Source organism: Rhinopithecus bieti, unplaced genomic scaffold, assembly GCF_001698545.2.
Source record: "Rhinopithecus bieti isolate Rb0 unplaced genomic scaffold, ASM169854v2 scaffold_12667, whole genome shotgun sequence".
NCBI classification, from domain to species: domain Eukaryota; kingdom Metazoa; phylum Chordata; class Mammalia; order Primates; family Cercopithecidae; genus Rhinopithecus; species Rhinopithecus bieti.
In genome coordinates this window covers 460,851-482,487 of record NW_016807256.1, presented here as the reverse complement: position 1 = coordinate 482,487, position 21,637 = coordinate 460,851, and the positions used below count along the sequence as shown (strand labels likewise).

General features: G+C 57.9%; 2 protein-coding genes across 2 annotated transcripts in view; one reads left to right on the top strand and one right to left on the bottom strand.

Annotated features, from left to right (window-relative positions):
- SLC6A8 (solute carrier family 6 member 8) overlaps positions 1-5,608 on the top strand; it is a 7,720-nt gene extending 2,112 nt beyond the window's left edge. The window contains exons 3-13 of the mRNA XM_017880785.1: positions 381-630; positions 1,068-1,200; positions 2,091-2,225; positions 2,313-2,416; positions 2,512-2,636; positions 2,956-3,068; positions 3,182-3,319; positions 3,398-3,500; positions 3,585-3,685; positions 3,771-3,941; positions 4,115-5,608. Coding sequence (XP_017736274.1) covers positions 381-630; positions 1,068-1,200; positions 2,091-2,225; positions 2,313-2,416; positions 2,512-2,636; positions 2,956-3,068; positions 3,182-3,319; positions 3,398-3,500; positions 3,585-3,685; positions 3,771-3,941; positions 4,115-4,255 — 1,514 coding nt within the window. The 3' untranslated portion in view covers positions 4,256-5,608. The remainder of the gene's footprint in view (positions 1-380; positions 631-1,067; positions 1,201-2,090; positions 2,226-2,312; positions 2,417-2,511; positions 2,637-2,955; positions 3,069-3,181; positions 3,320-3,397; positions 3,501-3,584; positions 3,686-3,770; positions 3,942-4,114) is intronic.
- A 4,164-nt stretch (positions 5,609-9,772) lies between these two features.
- Positions 9,773-21,637, bottom strand: part of BCAP31 (B cell receptor associated protein 31) — a 27,179-nt gene continuing 15,314 nt past the window's right edge. Inside the window, exons 4-7 of the mRNA XM_017880784.1 lie at positions 13,212-13,347; positions 12,189-12,312; positions 11,272-11,372; positions 9,773-10,251 (exon numbers count right to left, since the gene is read on the bottom strand). Coding sequence (XP_017736273.1) covers positions 10,213-10,251; positions 11,272-11,372; positions 12,189-12,312; positions 13,212-13,347 — 400 coding nt within the window. The 3' untranslated portion in view covers positions 9,773-10,212. The remainder of the gene's footprint in view (positions 10,252-11,271; positions 11,373-12,188; positions 12,313-13,211; positions 13,348-21,637) is intronic.

The following is a 21,637-nucleotide window of genomic DNA, read 5'->3' as shown; positions in this document are numbered from 1 at the left end:
TGCTGTGGACTGGAGGCTACTGGGTGGCTAGGCAGAGGCTTGGACCTCCTGGAACCGCCATGGTGGCAGTGGGACCCGCAGAAAGGGGCCAGGTGTTGTGAGGCCGGAGACTCAACAGTACTTGGTCAGATGGGGACAGGAGGAGAGGGGCTCGCTCTGCCTTGGGTTTGGGGGGCGGCTGGAGGAGAGGAGACAGGCTGGGGAGTCAGCCCAGTGTTGGAGCTCATACAAGGGGGATTCCAGGGGGGTCAGGAGCACCACAGAGAAGGCTCCAGGAGGACAGACGTTGGGAGCATTGCCAGCCCGGGTCGGGAGATAAAGGGGTGGTGGGGGGAGGTGGCCAGGAAAGAATTCACATGGCAAGGACTTCCCGGCCCCAGGCCTGGGCTACGCCTCCATGGTGATCGTCTTCTACTGCAACACTTACTACATCATGGTGCTGGCCTGGGGCTTCTATTACCTGGTCAAGTCCTTCACCACCACGCTGCCCTGGGCCACATGTGGCCACACCTGGAACACTCCCGACTGTGTGGAGATCTTCCGCCATGAAGACTGTGCCAATGCCAGCCTGGCCAACCTCACCTGTGACCAGCTTGCTGACCGCCGGTCCCCTGTCATTGAGTTCTGGGAGTGAGTCCGGCACCTCTGGGCCAAGCCCATCCCATCCCCTAGGTCTCCCTCACATGGCCTGGCTCCAGGGGAATGGCCCTGGCGGGGGGGCCAGGGTGTTGCCTGGCAGTCCAACCTGGACCCTGCCTGCCCTCAGAGAGTCCTGGGGCCAGCCCCAGGGGCTGGGCCAGGTCGGGCCTCGCTCTTGGGTTCGGCAGCCTATCACTGTCCTGGTCACTCCCACCTGATGGGGGAGCTGGGGCTGCATGTGGGGTGGGATGGGAGTGGTCTCCCAATGGCCAGGGGCTCCTGGGCTCCAGGCCCAGCCCAGATGGACAAAGAGGGACCCGCTGAACCCTGGGCTGTTGGAGAGAAAGGAGCCACGACTCCTGGGGGTGGACCCTGTGGCTCCATCCTCTGCTGGCACAGGCCTCAAGGGACCTCCCTCCCTCCCCTAGGAACAAAGTCTTGAGGCTGTCTGGGGGACTGGAGGTGCCAGGGGCCCTCAACTGGGAGGTGACCCTTTGTCTGCTGGCCTGCTGGGTGCTGGTCTACTTCTGTGTCTGGAAGGGGGTCAAATCCACGGGAAAGGTACCACTAGAGGCATGCAGGGGGGAGGGTGGCTCAGCCCTGGGAGCTGGATGTCTGTGCCAGGCACACCTGTGGCAACAGGAGGTGACCGGACAGGGTCTAGCCCTAAGGAAGGGGGAGGTACTGAAAGCCAAGCAACGTTCCCCACCCTCCACATCCAGGGCCCAGCAGGTACTGTCCCTTCCCTGTGCCCATCACCCCCACCGGTGCCCTCCTGCCAGTCTCTGACTCTTGTGACAGTCTGGGTGGACCTGGTCTGACCATCTGTTACCTGCTTGTCTTGCCTTGGGGACCCAGAGCGGAGTCTGGCCACATCCCCTAGGGGCTCCCGGTCAGGCTGAGTCTTCACCTAAACAAAGAAGACAGTGTCTAGAGCTGTGGGACATGGCCAGGTCCCTGGGGGACAAGGTCCCCAGAGCAGCATGCGGGAAGAGGGGGCAGACGGTGTGGCGGCCGCGTCTTGCCTGCCTCTGCCTGGCCCAGTTCCACTCTCCACCTGCTCAGCCCCCACCTCTCTCTAGAAGAGGAGGGGACCCGGCCCTGATCCGATACCCCGCTCCCTGCCTGGGCCTCCCACACCTGCACTGCCCACACACGCACACAGCCCTCACTCCCCACATGCTCCACACCTCCTGTCCCCACTGAGGAGAGCTCCCAGAGGCTCACCTGCTCCCAAACGACATGCGTCCTACAGACAAGGTGCCCAGAGAGCTTCCCCCCGCAATTGCCAGGGCCCACCCTTGCCCCTAGCTTCCTCTGATGGGAGCCATGGCTCCGAGGAGAATGGGGACCTCTGAACATACCTGTCCGCAAGGGGGACCGGGGGCGCAGGGAGTGGGGATGTGAGGGAGGTGGTGCCATGGCGCCCACTGAGCAGCCTGGCCCCCCAGATCGTGTACTTCACTGCTACATTCCCCTACGTGGTCCTGGTCGTGCTGCTGGTGCGTGGAGTGCTGCTGCCTGGCGCCCTGGACGGCATCATTTACTATCTCAAGCCTGACTGGTCAAAGCTGGGGTCCCCTCAGGTGAGGTGGAGGTGGGGAGGCTGCAGCAGGGTGCTGCAGGGGAGCTCTACAGGCCCCTCATGCCTGCTCTCGCCGTACCTCCTCTAGGTGTGGATAGATGCGGGGACCCAGATTTTCTTTTCTTACGCCATTGGCCTGGGGGCCCTCACAGCCCTGGGCAGCTACAACCGCTTCAACAACAACTGCTACAAGTAAGCACCGCCGCCCTGCTACTGGTGCCCTGCCCCGCCCTGCCCCGCCCTGCCCAGCAGCCTAACCCGTCCACTCTGGCCCCTCCACCCCTCAGGGATGCCATCATCCTGGCTCTCATCAACAGCGGGACCAGCTTCTTTGCTGGCTTCGTGGTCTTCTCCATCCTGGGCTTCATGGCTGCAGAGCAGGGTGTGCACATCTCCAAGGTGGCAGAGTCAGGTAGGGCCCTACCCCCAGCCCCGCCTCCGGAGCAGCAACTGCTACCCAGATGCATGATGTACACGAACACACAATATAAATGCTGAAAAGTGACAAGGATTCAAACGGAACTTGTCAGATTGTGGGCCTGCGGGGGCACGTCCTGGGATTTGTCAATGTTGACAGAGGGAGAAAGGACCTCCCAGCCCCTGCTGCACGACCCAGGGTTCACAGCTCCTGCGGCAGGAGAGGGCATGGGCGCGAGTGTTGCAGGCAGGGCTCAGGGTGCGCGCAGGCAGGACGTCAGCTGCAAGGTCTAGAGCCTGCACCTTTCCCACAGGGCCGGGCCTGGCCTTCATCGCCTACCCGCGGGCTGTCACACTGATGCCAGTGGCTCCACTCTGGGCTGCCCTGTTCTTCTTCATGCTGTTGCTGCTTGGTCTCGACAGCCAGGTTTGCATGGAGCTCTGGGACAGGGAGCCAGGAGGGAGGCAGAGTGAGGGCTGCAGGCAAGGAAAGGGGTGGGAGGGTGGTGCGGGGCTCGGCCTGAGCTGCCCTGGCCACAGTTTGTAGGTGTGGAAGGCTTCATCACCGGCCTCCTCGACCTCCTCCCGGCCTCCTACTACTTCCGTTTCCAAAGGGAGATCTCTGTGGCCCTCTGTTGTGCCCTCTGCTTTGTCATCGATCTCTCCATGGTGACTGATGTGAGTGGGGTGGGGGGGTCTGCCTGTGACCTCTGGTGGCCATCCGCCATCCTTCCCTGACTGGGCTCTGTCCCCCAGGGCGGGATGTACGTCTTCCAGCTGTTTGACTACTACTCGGCCAGTGGCACCACCCTGCTCTGGCAGGCATTTTGGGAGTGCGTGGTGGTGGCCTGGGTGTATGGTAGGTCATGGCTGAGGGCTGGGCTGGGGGATGGTGGCAGGAAGGCAGGTCTCCAGCTCAGCCCCCCCGCCTTGCCTGTCGCAGGAGCGGACCGCTTCATGGATGACATTGCCTGTATGATCGGGTACCGACCTTGCCCCTGGATGAAATGGTGCTGGTCCTTCTTCACCCCGCTGGTCTGCATGGTAAGGGCTAGGGGAGGTGGGGTGGGGTGGGGTGCGAGGCAGGGCGGGGTGGGGGCCCCATTAACCGCAGCATTCTGGTCCATAGGGCATCTTCATCTTCAACGTTGTGTACTACGAGCCGCTGGTCTACAACAACACCTATGTGTACCCGTGGTGGGGCGAGGCCATGGGCTGGGCCTTTGCGCTGTCCTCCATGCTGTGTGTGCCGCTGCACCTCCTGGGCTGCCTCCTCAGGGCCAAGGGCACCATAGCCGAGGTAAGGCTCCCGCCCAGCCCGCCCTCCCCTCCCCTCCCCTGCTGTGAACATTCAACCCGGCCTGCTTCCTAGCCAGGGAGTGGCCCCAACTAGGGTGGCAGGCAGTGGGAACTGGAGAGAGGCAGAGGAAGTCGGTGACCCTGGGGGCTTCAGCATGTCCTCCTCTCCTGCAGCGCTGGCAGCACCTGACCCAGCCCATCTGGGGCCTCCACCACTTGGAGTACCGAGCTCAGGATGCGGATGTCAGGGGCCTGACCACCCTGACCCCAGTGTCCGAGAGTAGCAAGGTCGTCGTGGTGGAGAGTGTCATGTGACAGCCCAGCTCACATCACCAGCTCACCTCTGGTAGCCATAGCAGCCCCTGCTTCAGCCCCACTCACCCCATCCCTCCAGGGGACCTGCCTTTCCCTGACACTTTTGGGGTCTGCCTGGGGGAGGAGGGGAGAAAGCACCATGAGTGCTCACTAAAACAACTTTTCCATTTTAATAAAACGCCAAAATATCACAGCCCACCAAAATAGATGCCTCTCCCCTCCAGCCCTAGCCAAGCTGGTCCTAGGCCCTGCCTAGTGCCCCACCCCCAACCCACAGTGCTGTACTTCTCCTGCCCCTGCCATGCCCACCTCTCCAGCCTCTGCTCTGCAGCACACCCTTGGGTGACCCCTCACCCCAGAAGCAGCAGTGGCAGCTTGGGAAATGTGAGGAAGGGAAGGAGGGAGAGATGGGAGCGGGGAGAGAGAAGAGAAGGGAGGCAAGGGAGGGGCAGCAGAACCAAGGCAAATAGCTGGGCTACACCCCTCTCCCCATCCCTGTTATAGAAGCTTAGAGAGCCAGCCAGCAATGGAACCTTCTGGTTCCTGCGCCAATCGCCACCAATATCAATTGTGTGAGCTTGGGTGCGAGTGCACGCGTGCGTGAGTACGCAGAGTATATATAGATCTCTATCTCTTAGCAAAGGTGAATACCAGATGTAAATGGTGCCTCTGGGCAATGGAGGCTTGTATTTTGCACATTTTATAAAAACTTGAGAGAATGAGATTTCTGCTTGTATATTTCTAAAAAGAGGAAGGAACCCAAACCATCCTCTCCTTACCACTCCCATCCCTGTGAGCCCCACCTTACCCCTCTGCCCCTAGCCAAGGAGTGTGAATTTATAGATCTAACTTTCATAGGCAAAACAAAAGCTTTGAGCTGTTGCGTGTGTGAGTCTGTTGTGTGGATGTGCGTGTGTAGTCCCCAGCCCCAGATTGGATTGGAAAAGTGCATGGTGGGGGTCTTGGGGCTGTCCCCTTGCCCACAAGTCTGTGGGGCAAGAGACTGCAATTCTCCATCCTGGGCTGCTCACCTGGCCTGTTCAGGCTTCCCACCCCGTGCCCTGGGCTGGGCACGCCCCCCGGAAGGGACCCCGGACACGGCTCCCACATCCAGGCTTAAGGTGGATGCACTTCCCGCACCTCCAGTCTTCTGTGTAGCAGCTTTAACCCACGTACGTCTGTCACGTCCAGTCCCAAGACGGCTGAGTGACCCCAAGAAAAGCTTCCCCGACACCCGGACAGAGGCTGGAGGGCTGGGGCTGGGTGAGGGTGGCGGGCCTGCAGGGACATTCTTACTGTGCTAAAAAGCCACTGCAAACATAGCAATAAAAACATGTCATTTTCCAAAGCAGGCTCCTGCTTCCGCCTCTGCTGCTCTAAGAAGGGGTTGGGGTACAGGAGGTAGGGGGAACCTCTTCCAACTGGAGTTGCTGCGGTGGGCAAGGCTCTGCTCTGGAGGCCTCTGAGGTCGGCACCCTTCTAGGGAATGGGAAGGGAGTAGGGAAGGCAGCAGCCCAGGGAAAGCCTCATCCACCTGGAGCCTGGGCACTTGGGGAGAGCAGGATGAGAGTGAGCTGGAGAGCAGCCACACCCGCAGGGAAGGGTAAGTGTAAAGCTATGGGTGCTGAAATTTTCAAAATGTTGCCTCAAGAATTTGTCACTGGCCGGGCGCAGTGGCTCAAGCCTGTAACCCCAGCACTTTGGGAGGCCGAGACGGGCGGATCACGAGGTCAGGAGATCAAGACCATCCTGGCTAACATGGTGAAACCCCGTCTCTACTAAAAAATACAAAAGCTAGCCGGGCGACCTGGCGGGCGCCTGTAGTCCCAGCTACTCGGGAGGCTGAGGCAGGAGAATGGCGTGAACCCGGGAGGCGGAGCTTGCAGTGAGCTGAGATCCGGCCACTGCACTCCAGCCTGGGCGACAGAGCGAGACTCCGTCTCAAAAAAAAAAAAAAAAAAAAAAAAGAATTTGTCACTGAACAGGTGCCTTGTGTCACTTGGGCTGGGCTGGTAGCAGCAGAGAAGATAAGTCTTTGCATCAGGGATCAATTTTGAAGGTGGAGCCAATAGGGGCTGTGCATGACCAGGATGCAGGGCTCAAAGAATTTGGCCTGAGCAAGAGGAAAGATGGAGCTGCCAGGTCCTGCAACGGGGAGGCAAGGAGAGAATGGTCTGGAGTCAGCCTTGGGTGTGTCATGCAGGAAGTGTCATCCAAGCGGAGATGTCTAGTTGGCAGGTGGACACAGAAGTTCCAGAAAGTACTGGAGATGGAACTTTGCAAGTTCTTACCACATAGAGATGACACTGAAAGCCTTGAGCCTGGGTGAGCTCACAGGGACGCCACAAGTCCGGAGACACAATGAGAGGGGCAGAGGGGAGACGCAGCAGCGATGGGGGAGGATGCCTGAGAGCTGGTGGGGTACCTTCACAGGTCAGGGAGGAGCAGTGGCTGGCTCCATCTGTCCAGTGCTGCTGCTGCTGGTGAAGGACAGTGACCTGCAGAATGCTCACTGGTTCTGGCAAGGGGGCCTGGCGAGGGTGGCTTGCGTGAGAGGGTGCGTGTGAAAGGCTGGTTGTGCAATTGAGAAAAGGGGTGGCGGCAGCCCAGTGTCATCTGCAGACAAAGGGAGAGACACAATGTAGTTCATCCAGCCAAGGAAATATGAGCCGGCCTAGGAAAGGAAGGAACTCCAACACAAGATAACATGGCTGACCCTGGAGAACATCTGTGAAATGAGCCATCATAAAGGGACACTTGCTGTAGGGTTCTGCTCCTGTGAGACAGGGCCTTACATGACAGGAGGGAGATCCACAGAGACAGAGGGCAAGTGTGGGTACCAGGGGCTGGGGACAGGGTGAGGAGTGTTGAGTGGGGACAGAGTGTCAGTTTGAGAAAATAAATTCTAGAGGTGGATGGAAGTGGTGGCTGCACAACACAGTGACTGCACTTAATGCCACTGAACTGCACACTTAACGGTGAAAATGGCTCATTACATATACATTGATGACACTATATATATGTATGATATATATGCATTTTACCATGAGAAGAGGCGGAGAGGAATTGGAGACAGTGAGTACAGACAGGTCCTTTGAGGGACGGGACCCCATGCACAAGATGAGCATGTGGCACCCCACCCTGAAAGGGCTGGGCGCCGTGGTGGGGCAGAGCAGGCGAGGCAGGCAGGGCGGCTCAGGCAGGCACAGAGAGCATCAGGGATTGGAGCCTGTGAAGGGAGAGCAGGTGGCCCCTCAGAGCAAAGTGACAGCTTGGGCTGCTCCGTTTGCGTCCTGCCCAGGACTGCTATCGTGCTATGGGAGAACACCCAGAGGCCCTGCTCCTCAGCAGGCAGCACCCCCTCTGGAAGGGCTTTACCCCTAAACTTCTGGAGCCAGGGGAGGGACCTGGCTTGGAATACGGCCAAGAAGAGCCTGGGTGAGAAATACATGGACCGGGCAGGGAGCAGAGAAAAGGAGTGGCAGTGCAGTCCCACCCTAGCTCAGCCAGGGGCTCTGGAGCCTGTCCTGCGGTCCCCAGGCCCCATCTCTTCAGCACTGTTGTTTCCAGTTTTCTTTCTCTTCCTGCGAAGCCTCTCCTCTCACCATGCCTGCACCTTCAAGAACCCTGCCTGCTGGCAGCTCCCAAATCTCCAGCCTGGCCCTCCTTAGCTGCAAAGGTGCTTCCAAACGTCAAGACCTCTCCCCAGGGTGCCCCAGGCCCTCACACAGCCCCTGCCCCCAACCAACTCCAACTGTCCTGCAGCCCACGGTCACCCTCAGGACCCCTTGAGCTCAGGCCAACTGCTTTATACACTGTCAGCCAGGTCTCTCTGCCTGGATAACAACCACCCTCTGCTAATTGTTCTCTGCAACTCCAGGCCAAATGCCCTCCAAGTCACCTCATGTACCACAATGACACCAAACACACAGAAAAAAGACATTGAAGAAAGGAAACTTCACAGAGGCGTGTCATTTAAAGTGGGTCCTGAAAGAGACACCATTTCCTCAGGACTTAGCTCCTGCATCAGGGGTTAGGACACAGAGATCAACAAGCAGCAGGCTTTGCCCTCAAGCAGCTCGCAGTCTAGCGGAAGATGGGTAAGAAAACAGATCAGGACGCCCACAGGTGCAGATGCCCTGGAACAGAAGCTGATCCAGGAAAACGTGAGCCTGCAGGTCGCCCTCCAGTCTAGGCTGGGCAAGCGCCTCAATTTCCGTCTCTAAGAGCCTGTGCCCCTCCCCCCGCCCAGTTGTTGTTCCATCACTCCACTAGAAAGGGCGCTCCAGAAGCTGGCCCCGTGAAGCTTTCTGTCTGCTGCTGGCCTAGACAGAAGAGCAGAAAAGGCCGTCAGGGCTGGTGAGGGAAGCACCCATTTGGACTTTAGCCTTTCAAAGCTCAGAGAAGGGTGAGCTCAGGGAGGTCCAAGGTAGCAGAGAACATTTCCTGGAAAAGTGGGATCAGCCTTCGGCCTTGGCACCGCAACCAGAGGCCATTGCCCACGTGTCCCCTACTCCCTCAGACACCACCTCTCAGACCGCCTGGAAAGGGACAGAACTCATCATGAGGGAGCTGTGCTCTGAGCACAGGGAAGGGTAACAGGATGCTAGAGAAGGGAATCACTGGCGTGGGCCTGGACAGGACAGGCAGAAGTGAGCATGCACAGCAGGCCTTCAGCTACCCTGCCAGCATCAACATCCTTCAGAGGTCCCCCGCCCCCGGTTCTAGGAGACACACCTCTAACCTGTTCCCCTGACCCTTCCGCCCAGTCCTCATGCAGACACCAGGCATGGCAGAGGCCCTGCAGGGTGGGAGCACTGTGCTAGGGGCGGGGGCTGCCTTCCTCATGTGCTACTAGAGAGCAGCACAGCGCAGAGGCCTAGGCACTGGCGCCAAGCAGCAAGCCCCGGTTCTGGCCTGGCTTGCTGTGGGCCTGGAAGACACAGCTCTGAGGGAGCCACGGGAGGGACACCCTGGAGCCAGCACAGCACTCTGGTGGCAGGCACACACCCAACACGTTCTCAGGACCAAGGGCCCCAGCCCATTCCCAGCCCCTTTCTGCCTAGCTCTGCCCTGGGCCAGCTCCAGGTCACTGCCAAGGACAAGTCTCCTCTCCCAGCTGGCATTAGTCAGAGGTCATCCTGCAAACCTTCAGGAGGGGGTGGGGCAGGGAGTGACTAGTGGCGTTCTGCCACGTTCTGTCTGTCCCAAATGTGACGAACAGGAACCCAGAGAAGGCAAGTGAGTTCTCTACCAGGAAGCCCCGCCGCTTTACTGAGCCTCCCAAGCTGCCCACACCCAGGGAGGCAGACAGGACACACACTCGGCGGGTGGCCCTGAAGTGAGGCCTGGCCCAGTCCAGGGAGCAGGAGGGCAGACAGGGCAGGGCCTTTGAGAACAGGTGTGAGCCTGGCCTTCAGTAGGGGAAACAGGTTGAAGGGCTGTGGCCGCTTGGGGGCTCCAGGCAGGAGAGGAAGCAGAGCCCTCCCCACGGCCGCAGTCACACACCACACCACGTACACACCATAACAACATTTATTGCCCTCAAGAGAAACTCCAGTCCACCTGCTCCACCCACCCTCCTGCGGGACCAAAGAAAACACCCAGAGGGCAAAACTAAAAGGGCTCAAACCAACAGGAAGTCAGCCCCACCGCAAGCCAGACTACAACTAACTCGTGCCCTCCACGCTCAGGCGTGGAAGCCAGGGCTGCGCCAGGCCTGGCCAGGCCAAGCCAAACAGGATGACAGCAAATGCATTCTGAACGTGTAGCAATCAGGTCCCCTGTAATGTGCTGGGAGAGTGTGGACGGGCCGAGATGACAAGCTATGAGCTGTGTGACGAGCTATGAAGCAGAAGGGCACAAACAGAAGTACCGGAGGAAGAGGCTGGGCTCTCAGGAAGCAGCAGGCACGTGCCAGGTGGAAGCCAGCTGCAGGCAGGGGAGGAAGGAGGCCCTTACTCTGCCTTCTTGTCCATGGGACCATCTACTGCAGCCTGGAAAGGGACAGAAATCCCACAGCAGTAGGTTGGTTGGGTCCACTCCTCCCCTGCCACCTCCAGCCCCATGCCCCAGCGGTCCAGCTCAGTTCTCCTCTCTCCTAACGACAGCTGAATTCAATTAAGCAAGGGCCCCCCCCCCCCCCCTCAGCTGTACCCAAAGGCCTGCCAGGGTGGGAGCGTCCCTAGAGGAAAGCCCTGGACCTAACGCCAGCCAGGGAGGACTGCCAGGACCTCACTGGGGGCTGAGTCCTGGCTGCAGGGAACAGCAAGGCATCCAGTCCCCTTGAAGACCTGATCAGGCCCTTCCCAACTCTGCACACCTTTGACAGGTGCCCTCGAAGCCCAAGTCCCGTTCGCCAAGCCTGCCCCATACAGAGGGCATGGGTGCCCCCTTTGAGGCTGGACCCTTCCTCCCCACCTGCTGTGGTGCCCAAACTTGGGCCACCAAGCACTGATGCCAGGTGTCCAAAGTTGGGAGTATTTACGTGGCCCTCACTCCCAATGTCAAGACCTCCTGGGCTTCCAGATGCGGCCCGGTGCACCCAAGCTAATCTGAGGACTTGGATCAGGCCTAGGTCAGCAGACGATGGCAACAACTAGCGCCTGCTGGGGAGGTGCCTTTTGACACCTTATGCCCTTACTTGCCCAGGGATGTTTGCCCCACGTCACCCCCCAGTACTCTAGGAAAGAAGGCCAGCAGTGGGTCCTAGAGTTTCACCTGCTTCTCTGTTCTTGACGGGGCCCCAAACCATGGACTGAACCTGAGCACAAAGGTAGGAAGGCTCAGAGCCTAGTGAGCCAGTGCCACTCCTGAGGGCCGCCTCGGCAAGTGCCTACATCTGCTGCCAGGCCACCCTCTCCTGTCCGGTGAAGGGTCCCACTCAGCAGGGCAGACGTGGCCAGGGGGAGTGGGGGAGAGGGCAGCTGGCCCCTCGGCCCCTGGAAGGTTCCCTCCCCACCCGTGGGGCTGCCTCACTTGTTCCGTCCTGGGCACAGCGACACAGGAGTGCTGACCTGCAGCTTTGCGTGCTCCTCCAGCAGGCGGTCGTACTCCTTGGTGAGGCCCTCAGACTGCTTCCGCATGGCCAGAACCTGGTTTTCAGCTTTCTCTAGTTCTTGAGATGATGTAAATGACCAAGAAAACAGAAATGAAAAGACCGGAATTAGGGGGAAAAAAAACAACTGCTACAGACACAAGAAACTGGCCCAAATCCATCTCAAAGGTTATACAGGAGACTACTTTTCAAAGCCCCTCTGCTTTTGCAGGTCCCCAAAGTAGAGGGAAAGGGCTGACAAAAAAGCTAGATAAAGCAAAAGAAACACAGAGGACGTCCCCCAGTCCCTTTCACGGAGGGGAACTCTAGTGGCTCTCTGCAGGGGTAACCTCCAGGGAGGTTGAGAGTGGGAAACAGGGAGCAAGATCCCAGCCTGAAAGCGAGACCCAATGACAACCATGTCTTGCAGACAGCAGCAGCAGGCGAGGCCTGTGATGTTGGGGGAAAACGCCCCAGACTTAGTCTATGCATGGGAGACCAAAGACAGGCAGGCCGCTTGGGAGCCGCCCACTCCCCTCCTAAACGCCACTCACACACTCCCCTCATTCTCAGCCCCCAGGCATGCTGGGGCTACCGTGCCACACTGTGGACAGGAAAACCCCAGTGTGCACTGCTCTAGCATGGGGCAATCGAGGCCCACCAGCTGCAGCCTGGTTCCTCCTGAGCCCCATTCAAACCACTTAGCCTCACTGGCCTGAAGGCTAAGCATGACTGCATTGGGGTTGGAGGCACAGGGTGCTATTTGTTTGTTTTCAGGCAGCCCTCGAGCGTGCGTGCAAGGCTTGTTACTAATAGTTTGGCACAAAATGGGCAGCAGCGGGCAGAGGAGGCTCCTCTGGACTTCCCTCCGGGTAAGGACACATGGTCGAGCCTCACTTTGCTTAGTGCTGGCCAGCTCGTCATTTAGCTTCTGCAGGTCAGCCTTCAGGCTCCTGTTCTCTTCCTCCAACTTCACCTCAGCATTCCCGACATCCAACTTGCCTCCGTCAACAGCAGCTCCCTGGGAAAAGTGCCAAAGGCCAGGGTTACTCAGGAGGGAGGGAGGGAGAGGCTCCAGCGCCATCCTCCCCACCGAGCTGCGGTTCCTCAAGCTGCCCTGGCGACTCGCCCCTTCGGAAATGTCAACGCAGAACCGAGCCACCACTTGCTCCCAGCTCCTAGGCAAAGGCCAGGGCGTGGCTGCCAGCCGAGGGAAAGAGAAGCGCCAGCGGGGCCACCTGCTGCAGCTCGCCAGGCACGCCTTGTCTGCCCTGGCCCCTGGCCCTGCCTCCTTCCTGAGCAGCATGGCTCATCAGCTCCATGGTGCTCACCAACCCCTCCATGGATGATGGTGCCTTCTGCTCCCCACGTGGTGCCACTCGCTGCAGTAAGGAGCCCGCTGTCTGCCTGGCCAGCTCTATCCCACTTCTGCATCCACATCCCTCCGAGTTAGGCTCACAGCTCGCCTCCTGACAGGATGTCTAGGACTGGCCAACCACTCTGCCCCCACCTCCTCTCCAGCACTGAGGGATGCCACAGACCCCATGTTCCAGAGGGGGTGCGGCAATCTTGCAGGGAACAAGGACCTAGCTGAGGGCCTTCAGTTCACACAGAGGGCCTGGCTCACTGAGGGGCCATTTTTCTCAGGGAAGGGTCTGACTGGAAGCAGTGGATGGAAACGAGAGCAGCAACACCCTCCTCCTCACCCGGACCCTCGTACACAGATGCCTCCAGTGGGCATACCCTCCCCACCGAGGACTTCCCCTCTGCGTCTCCACCCAACTCTGGTTTTTCAGGCAGTGGAAGTTTCATACATTTCCCAGCGTGACAGGCTAGCAGTGGCCACTGAGGCCCTAAAGAACGTGGCTCCCACGGTGTAACACCAGGGCACCCCATGGCGGGTCGGGAAGCTGGGCTCACCTTCTTGAGCTGGTCATTCTCCTCCATGTACTTCTTGGCCGCCTCACTAGCACTCTCTGCCTGCTTTTTAAAGGCTTCATTGGAGGCCAGCAGTGTGGCCTGCTGCGAGATGAGAGTCACCAGACGTCTAAGCAGGCTGCAATTATTTACAAAAAGAAGGGAGAAGTGAGAAAAAGAGCATGAAGGGCTGGCAGGAGCACCTCCTGGTTGCTACCACCCCACACCTGGTTTCAGCCTGGGCCTGCCTTCTTGCCAAGGCAGCCGAGCGAGAAGCCGCCAACCTGGTGCTGGCAGCGGGTGGGAAAAGGTGGGGCTCAGAAGCTGTCCTCTTCCGCTGTGCCCAACAGCCACCCTCAGCTCTGGGAGGGGCTGGAAGCAGGAGCCTGGGGGGTTGGGAAGAGCCTTGCTACAGCATGAGGACCCAGAAGGCGGCACTTTCCAGGTCGGGGCCTAAACGTGCCAGACAAGCCACAGCACCACCTTCCTCCCTGCGAGGCCGGGCTTGCCTCGGTAAGGTAACAAGAGAAGCTAATCAATTCGGGCACTTCCAACATGTCGGGCCGCATCCTCACATCTACCTGATGAGGAAGTTACTATCACTGCCCCAGCTTATAGAGAAGGAAACTGAAGTTTAGCAGAGTAAATCACATACCCAAGGCCAAAAACCAGAAATGGACATGGCTAGAATTCCAACTTATGTCTGCCTGACTCCGGAACCTGAGCTCAGAACCACTATACTCTCTAAACTAACAGAGAACAGCTCCCAGGTCCCAACGTAAGATAGAACTCTATACTCTGGCCAGCCTCCATCCCAACCCATCATGCAGGCTGCGCTGGAACATATCCGTTATGTAACAGCACCCTGAATGAGGTCTTCTTGGGCTGGAGGGTGTAGAGGAATCAGGACACAGGCGCACGCTGCCTATCTGAAGCAGCCAGGAGAGACAGGCAAACAGGTGGCAGCTGGAGGCAGATGCTGGTCCCTAAGCAGAGGTTAGAATGGCCACTTCATTTCCCTTGGTTCACCCCTGCCCCGAGATGTTAGCTGGCAAGAAAAGAGGAGGGAAGGACTCGTTCAAACAGTCAAAACAAGGCAGAGGTACCTTTCTCACACACTTCAGAAGGTAAGGGACACACAGGGCATGGGAGAAGGAAGAGACAAATCTGCTTAGTTCAGGGTGCTTCAACAACAGCTTACTCAGAAGAGTCGAAGTGGCCTCCTACCCCAGCCAGGCCTTCACACTTCACAGCCTCTGCTCATGGCCAGGGGCAGCCCGGAAGGGCTGGAGAAAGTAGAGAGCAGACAAGGTGAGCTACCTCCCTGGCCCAAGCCATGGCTGTCCAGGGCCTCAGCAGAGCCCCTTTCTAGACGTACTCAGCAGAGAAAGGACCCACCCAGGCCAGGAGACGCCCCTGAGGTTCCTGGTTTGGGGAGAGGCTCCCAGGGGCCCCTGGCAGCACCAGGAGAGCCAGGCCATTGATTCCTGGCAGAGAAGGAGAGTTTCCAGTGACATGCGCTTTCTAAAATTAGCGGCCCAGGACCTCGTGGCCTAGGGCTCAGGTTTCCCTGCCTCAGCCCCCAGCTGCCCACCAGCCTGCCTCCAACTGGGCTGGAGCCTGAAGGTAGAGGAAGCTACTGAGCACCCTAGGAGCCCGAGAGAAACAACGTGTCTGACTCACATCGGCATGGCCAGAAGTCACTGGGGAGGCCTAGAAAGAAAGGCAAGTCTGACTAAGACCCAGCCCCCTGGCAAAGAGCTGCCCAGCCCCAGAGCAGATCCCAGTGAGGTAGAAAGAGGAAGAAGACCGCTCCTCCCAGCTGGAATTGAGGGGTGGGGGTCATGCCACCTGGTGGTAGAGACAGGACCAAGCAAGACTGAAGGCTATACTCCCCGCCACCAGGCCAGGCAAGTGGCTGCTGGTGAGTGCCCATGGCTATCACCCCAGTACCCAGGGAGACAGCTAACACGAATGCTTCCGCGGCAGTGCAGGAGAGGCCCAGCTCTTTTCGGACCGTCCCAGGCCTTTCCCGGCTATTGAGAACCAGGGCTTCCAAGATAAGCCAGGGCACACACAATGTGCGGCGCAAAATCCACGCCGTGTCTGCCCGAAAGCCTGGCCCTGCTCAGCCCCAGCCCGGGCCTTCAGTTCCCAGCCTTGAGACAGTCTGGGGCTCCCCTGTACCAGGTCCCAGTTCCCCTTCCTCTTGCCAACCCTCACAGGTGCTCCCCACCCCCACAGCACCCTGGGCATACTCCTCCCACTGCACCCCAGCCCGACAGTTCTTTTCACACCTTCTAGGTCCTCTCTCTTCCTGCTGAATGGCCCGGGATCATTCTCCCCCCAGGAACCTCGTCGTCAACTGCCTCCTTCCTGGAGTCACCCTGACTAAGTCCCTGGTCTTTTCCTTCACATATATTCCTCAACCTAGGCTGGCCAAGGCCTGCCCTTCCAAGCCAGCAGCAGGGCCACCAGTGGCCTCCTAACCGCCAGTCCAGAGGCCACCCTGAACTCCTTGCTCTGCTGCTAAGTTACCCTTCTGAGGTTCCCTCGCAACACCCTCCTCCCACGGTTATTCTGCTCCCTCTGGAGTCTGCACTCTTCAGCTGACACCCTTCCTCCCAGCCACTCTTATCCCTGAAAGGGTTTTCTCTGCAGCCCAGACTCATACCTAACCTCCTGCTAAACGTTGACTCCTGGATGTCCCCAGAGACATTCCAGACTCAGCTTGCCCAAAACAGGCCTTCCCTCGCCCTGCCTGACCTGACCACCTCATGTAGCCCCTGCTGTAGTGGTGGACAGGCAAACCGCCTTAGACTCGGCCCTCTTGGCCCCTTAGGCCGAGCCACAACCCAGTACTTTCCATGTCAACTGCAAACACGCCCGCCATCATCCCCACTGCCGGCGCCTCTTCCCTATCTGCCGCCATACGGCTTTCTCATCCACCTCCCAGAGCAAGGCAAATCCAACCACGTCAGCCCTCTGCTTAAGCCACCTGCTGCCAGCACGCAGGCCCTCAGTGAGCTCTCCTCCCTCACTAACCACGTGGTCCCCCTGCTCTAGTAACACCTAACCCCTCACCATTCCTGGAACATGCCTGGCTCTGTGTGGCAGTCCTCCAGGCTGTAATGTCCTCTTGACCCAGCTCAATCCTCACCTCCCCGAAGAAACCCTTTCGGATCTCCCACCCCATCAGAGGGACGCCTTCTGGGGCTCCTGCAGCAGCCCCTAGGCACCCACATGTAACTACCTCATTTTCTGTTCTCTGCGTGGCTGCCATCCGTTTATATGGCTGCCCTACCAGGCTATGAAAGTCTTTAGGCTGGGCACTATGCCTCCATCTCTGCACTCCCATACCTGGCACACTGACAAGGGGTCTTCCGCCCACTACAGCAAGTATAGCTAAAAAAAGGCTGGGCTTCCAGATGACCCGATCTCACTCCCAGAAGAAGAAGTGCTCCCTGACAGGTGAGGGGACAGGTTTGAGGCTGCACGTCAGGCTGGACAGAATCTCCCTGGGCCTAGACTGCACCTGTGTTCACCTGGGAGCCTGGCACCAAGAGGGGCAGAGGCAGACACAGAGCTGCTCAGTCTAGCAACTGAAGAGACAGAAGACAGTGGGAAGGAGCTGTCTCAGACCCGTGCTGATGAGCAAGCCAGGCTCATGGCCACAGGGGGAAAAACCATTCACTGCCGCGAGCTGAAGGCATAACCCAGAGCTCCAGCCTCTGCGTCCTCGCACCCTCAGCCCCCACCCAGGGCCCCAGCAATGCAGACCAGGCCCCCTCTGATCACTGGCATTTTTCAGCCTAGGAGCCAACCTTCTAGAACATTTTCCTGCTCCCTCACACTGGGTCACTCAGGAACATTAACGTGTGCTTCTGTCTGTTCCCTTGTAGCTTCCCAGGCCCCCAGGAGAGGGAACAGAACATGGCCTTTACCTTCTGCCTCTACTGGATCTCCCAAGTAGTCTTACTTGGGAGAATCACTGTTCTTAGCTATTCATTTCCGGAAAACAGGCAAGAACCTAAGAACCAAAGGCATCTCCTACAGATACAGGGTGGTCAAAAAGAGAATGGCCCGGGGTCCAAGAAAAGGCCAGTGAACGAAACTTAACAGAATCCAGATGTGGCCTTGGCAGACACATGGCAGCTCCAAATGCCTCAATGTGACTGGGCTTTCTTGATAGAATGTTCTTGGACACTAAGCAGGGCTATCGTGCTTTTATAAAAGGTTGAGTAAACCAGAGAAGGCAGGAGAAACAGAACCTCTCCACAGACTCTAGAGAAACAGGGCCAACCATATCAAGTAGGGAGAGCCATGACTCATAAGTGCTTTTCGGCAGCCCTGTCTTCCCCCATGAGCAAGGGGAAGAGGACATGGGCTTAATAGGAAATGGGGAAAGAGCAAATCCTGACCAAAAGATTCCATGCTGTGGCTCCTCCCCACACCCCCCCCCCGGGCCCACCCTGCTGATGGGTTTCAGGTGAGTCAAGTCATTCAACCCCCAGCCCCTGCATACACACAGTGTTCACACAAACTCACTCCTCTGCCCCCAGCCGGCAGAAAGCCTGTGTCCCAGCGCCACCTGCTGACTTTCCAGGCCTATCGCAGGGTGGCCAATAGACTCTGGGTGAACACGCCCCACCTGTGGAAGAAAAAAATGAGGCAGCGCCCAGGCAAGGAACCAAGGCAGGCGACGCCTCAGGAAGGCTTCAGTGAAGGAGAATGACTAACACCAGGGCTTCCACTGTCCTGAGCGACTCTCACCCACCAGTCTGGAATCAGGAAGACAGGTTACAACTGGAAGAGTCACCCAGAGCAGACCCGAGAAGGCCGCCCCGAAGGGCTGCCCCAAGTCCATTTTGGTACAGCTGCTTGGCCTTCCGTGTAGCCTCCCAGCACACAGATGCTGGAGAAGACGGGAAGAGGAGGGCTAGAGCTGGGGGAAATGGAGGCCATTTCAAATGAGAACATGCCTTGTGGCAGCTCCAGCCCACGACCCAGATGGAGCTCGCCTGTCCTGAGGACAGTGCAGCAAGCACAGGGCGAAGGGGCAGGTGTGGGTCTGGCCTGTCCTCCCTTCTTCTTGAGAACAAGTGACACGGACCAACTGGGTTTCTGGGGTTTTGCTGTGTATCTTTTTTAAAACCAGCTATCTGAGGGGTTTGGGGTAAGCTGGAGGGCAGAGAGCGACCGAGTGAGGTAAGACAACTTAGGCAAAGGTAGTCTGTGATTAGGTGACTCAACCTAAAAAAGAAGAATAAGGAGCTGAGTAGAGAAGCACGGGCAGCTCCATCTGGGCTAATGGCAGCGATGGGATTCTACCCTGGAGGGTAAGGAGAAAACAAAAGATGCCTGTGGATCAAGTTCAGGTCAGCAAAAATCCAGGGGGCTCCCACACAAACAGGGACCTTCCTGCGCCTGGCTGCTATCCAGCACTTTGGGCCTAACCTTGACCGCCGTTGAAGCTGAATAAGGCAGAGAAGGCAGTGCAGGTCCTCTGAACACACAGACCCCAGCCCAGAGGGAGCTGCTGTCTCCAACACACTCCAAGCCTCAAGAGGGCCTCGAGCTAGCTGTGCCCCCGAAGCGCAAGGTTGGCAGGAAGGAACAGGAGCAACTGTCAGAGTCTTCCCCAAGCGGAAACCAGTGGCTCATCCAGTGTGGTCCCCTGGAGGTGGCCCCGATGCATCCATCTTCACAAACTCTCATAGCTCCTAAGACCTGAAAAGCTGGGCTTCTCATCTAAAAAGCCTGACAAATTCGACCCAGAAACGCACCTAAAGCTGTCGCCATCATCCCAGGACAGCCCATTCAGTCACCAAAGGTTTCAGCAGCCCTTCACACATGCCAGGCCCTTGGCACTGAGCTGAACAGTCTAAAGGGCATGAGCCCAGGTTTTCCATGATGGGCAACCCTGCCAAGTGCCACGCCTCAAGAGCTGCATGTGCAGGCTGCCCTGGGACCCAAGGACAGCACTATGGGTCAGCCAGGGACATGGTGTGGGCCCCTCAGAACAGGCTCCACAGGGAAGCCTCAGAGATTCACGAAGAGGAGGTGCTGGCTAGGCCGGCAGCAGGAGGGGGTGTTCCACACAGAGGCCCCCAAAATGCTCAGAGAATCAAGTGGGGGGAGAGCATGTGTTACATGAGGCTCTCCCATGAGGCCTACATGACTGCTTCATGGCAGGGGGAGGTCGAAGCAGAGACTGTGGGGGAGCCACATCCTGGAGGATCCATGTGATAGCAAGCCACTGGAAGCAGGGTACACAGGCCAAAGAGGGGAAGACAGGTGGAGGGAGCCTGCTTGGTCTATACGTGATGGTGGTGGCCCCACCACAGCAGTGGTCGCAAGGGCTGTGAGAGAGAGGCTGAGGAGGTGACATCTACAGGCTGTTTCACGGGTGGAGTCCAGCTCCACAGGGTGAAGACTTCTGGAGGTTGGCTACTTGACAATGTAAAAGTGCCTCAGCCTGCCAGGCCGCACACTGAGAAATGGTCATGATGGTTGGGCAGTCACATGGGACAAGAAGAAACGGCAGAGCAGCCCCAGGCTTCTGGGTCAAGTGACAGGATTTAGACAGTAGTGGCAGAGGCAGGACAAAAGCTCAGAAGGCTTTGGCTGGGAAGCTGGGACTCTCCCACTGCTGTCCCAGGGAGCAGCAGCAGACTATGGGGGGCAAGGGGTACAGGCTTGCTTCTAGGTGTGATGCTTCCTTTCAGGCCAGGCCCCCTTTCCCAATTACAAGGGCTACTCGGGGGTTCTCAGGCTAACCTCCTGTATGTCCTGAGGCCAGTCCCGCTGAAAACTAGTGCCAAGCACCAGGCTTTCTCCGGAATGTGCTCCCCTCCTTGGCCACTAACCTGCTCACATCCTCCTTCTTGATCTTGCTTCCCTCTTCCTTCTGCTCCCCGATCTTCTATCGCTCTGCTAGAGGCTGGAGTCCATCCTGCCAGCACATTCCCTTTGCCCGGGCCTCAACATCTCTGCGAAGCCAGCAACCCAAGTTCGACTGCCCGGAAGCACTCTATCCTGCTCATCTGCCAGGTCTCCCCTGCTCAACCCTGCTTTCCCTGTCCCCTCCTTTCCTTGCTGTCCCCAGGTCTGGCCAGAAGTCCCACTCTGCAACCAGCCCTCATGTCTAGCGTGGTAGTGTTACCCCATGGGCAGCCAGAGCTCCCTTTCTAGCAGGGGGCTGGGTCCTCGCATTCCGCAAGTCCAGAGCAGAACCAATATCATCTCAGACTCCCAGAGACTGGAAAAGCCTGCTGATTCAACTCCACCTGGGCCCCTCAGGTCTGTCCCCTCCACCCCACTCCTGCTATCACTGCCTCAGTTCAGGTTCCCAGCAAGTCTCACTGACAACCTCCAACTTGGTCTCCCCACCTCAGGTTCTCCTGCTCCACTCCATCCCATATACCCTTGCAAAATATTAATCCACACAGGTGACCACATCCCAGCAGTACTGGAATACCCACTAGGCAGGCTCTCTACCACTCAGGAAAGTTGCATACAAAGTCTGGAACTCTTTACTCCTAACCATCTAACCTGCTCGGGTCATGAGTACCTGCTCACGTTCAAGAACTGAGCCTCTCAGTGGGACGTAAAGAACGTAAAGAACATGGAAAGAAAGAGGGGTGGGCACAGTGGCTCACGCCTGTACTCCCAGTGCTTTGGGAGGCCGAGGTGGACGGATCACATGAGGCCAGGAGTTGGAGACCAGCCTGGCCAACATGGCGAAACCCTGTCTCTACTAAAAATACAAAAATTAGCCAGGCGTGGCGGCATGTGCCTGTAGTCCCAGCTACTCGGGAGGCTGAGGCATGAGAACTGCTTGAACCCAGGAGGCAGAGGTTGCAGTAAGCCAAGATTGTGCCAATGCACTCCGGCCTCGGCGACACAGTGAGACTCTGTCTCAAAAAAAAAAAAGGAAGAAAAGAAAAGAAAAAAAAAATCAACAACAACAAAAAAGAGAGAGACAGATAATAGGAGTGGCACAGGCGCTCCAAAGAGGATCAGGAGGCCGAAAGAAAGCTGACTAGCTGAGGCCACTGTTTATGACGTCAGAAACAGAGCTGCGGGCTCAACGTCCACCAAAGAGGAATTGGGTAGACACTCAAGAACGCTCAAAAACGCTGGAGAGGCCAGGCATGGTGGCTCATGCCTGTAATCCTAGCACTTTGGGAGGATGAGGTGGGAGGATCGCTTGAGTCCAGTAGTTTGAGATGAGCTTGGGCAACAGAGCAAGACTCTGTCTCTAAAACATTAGCAGGACGTGGTGGCACATGCCTGTAGTCTCAGCTACTCGGGAGGCTGAGGCAAAAGGGCAGGGCTGCAGTGAGCCATGATCACACCAATGCACTCCAGTCTGGGTGACAGAGCAAGACCCTGTCTCAAAAAAAAAAAAAAAAAAAAAAAAATGC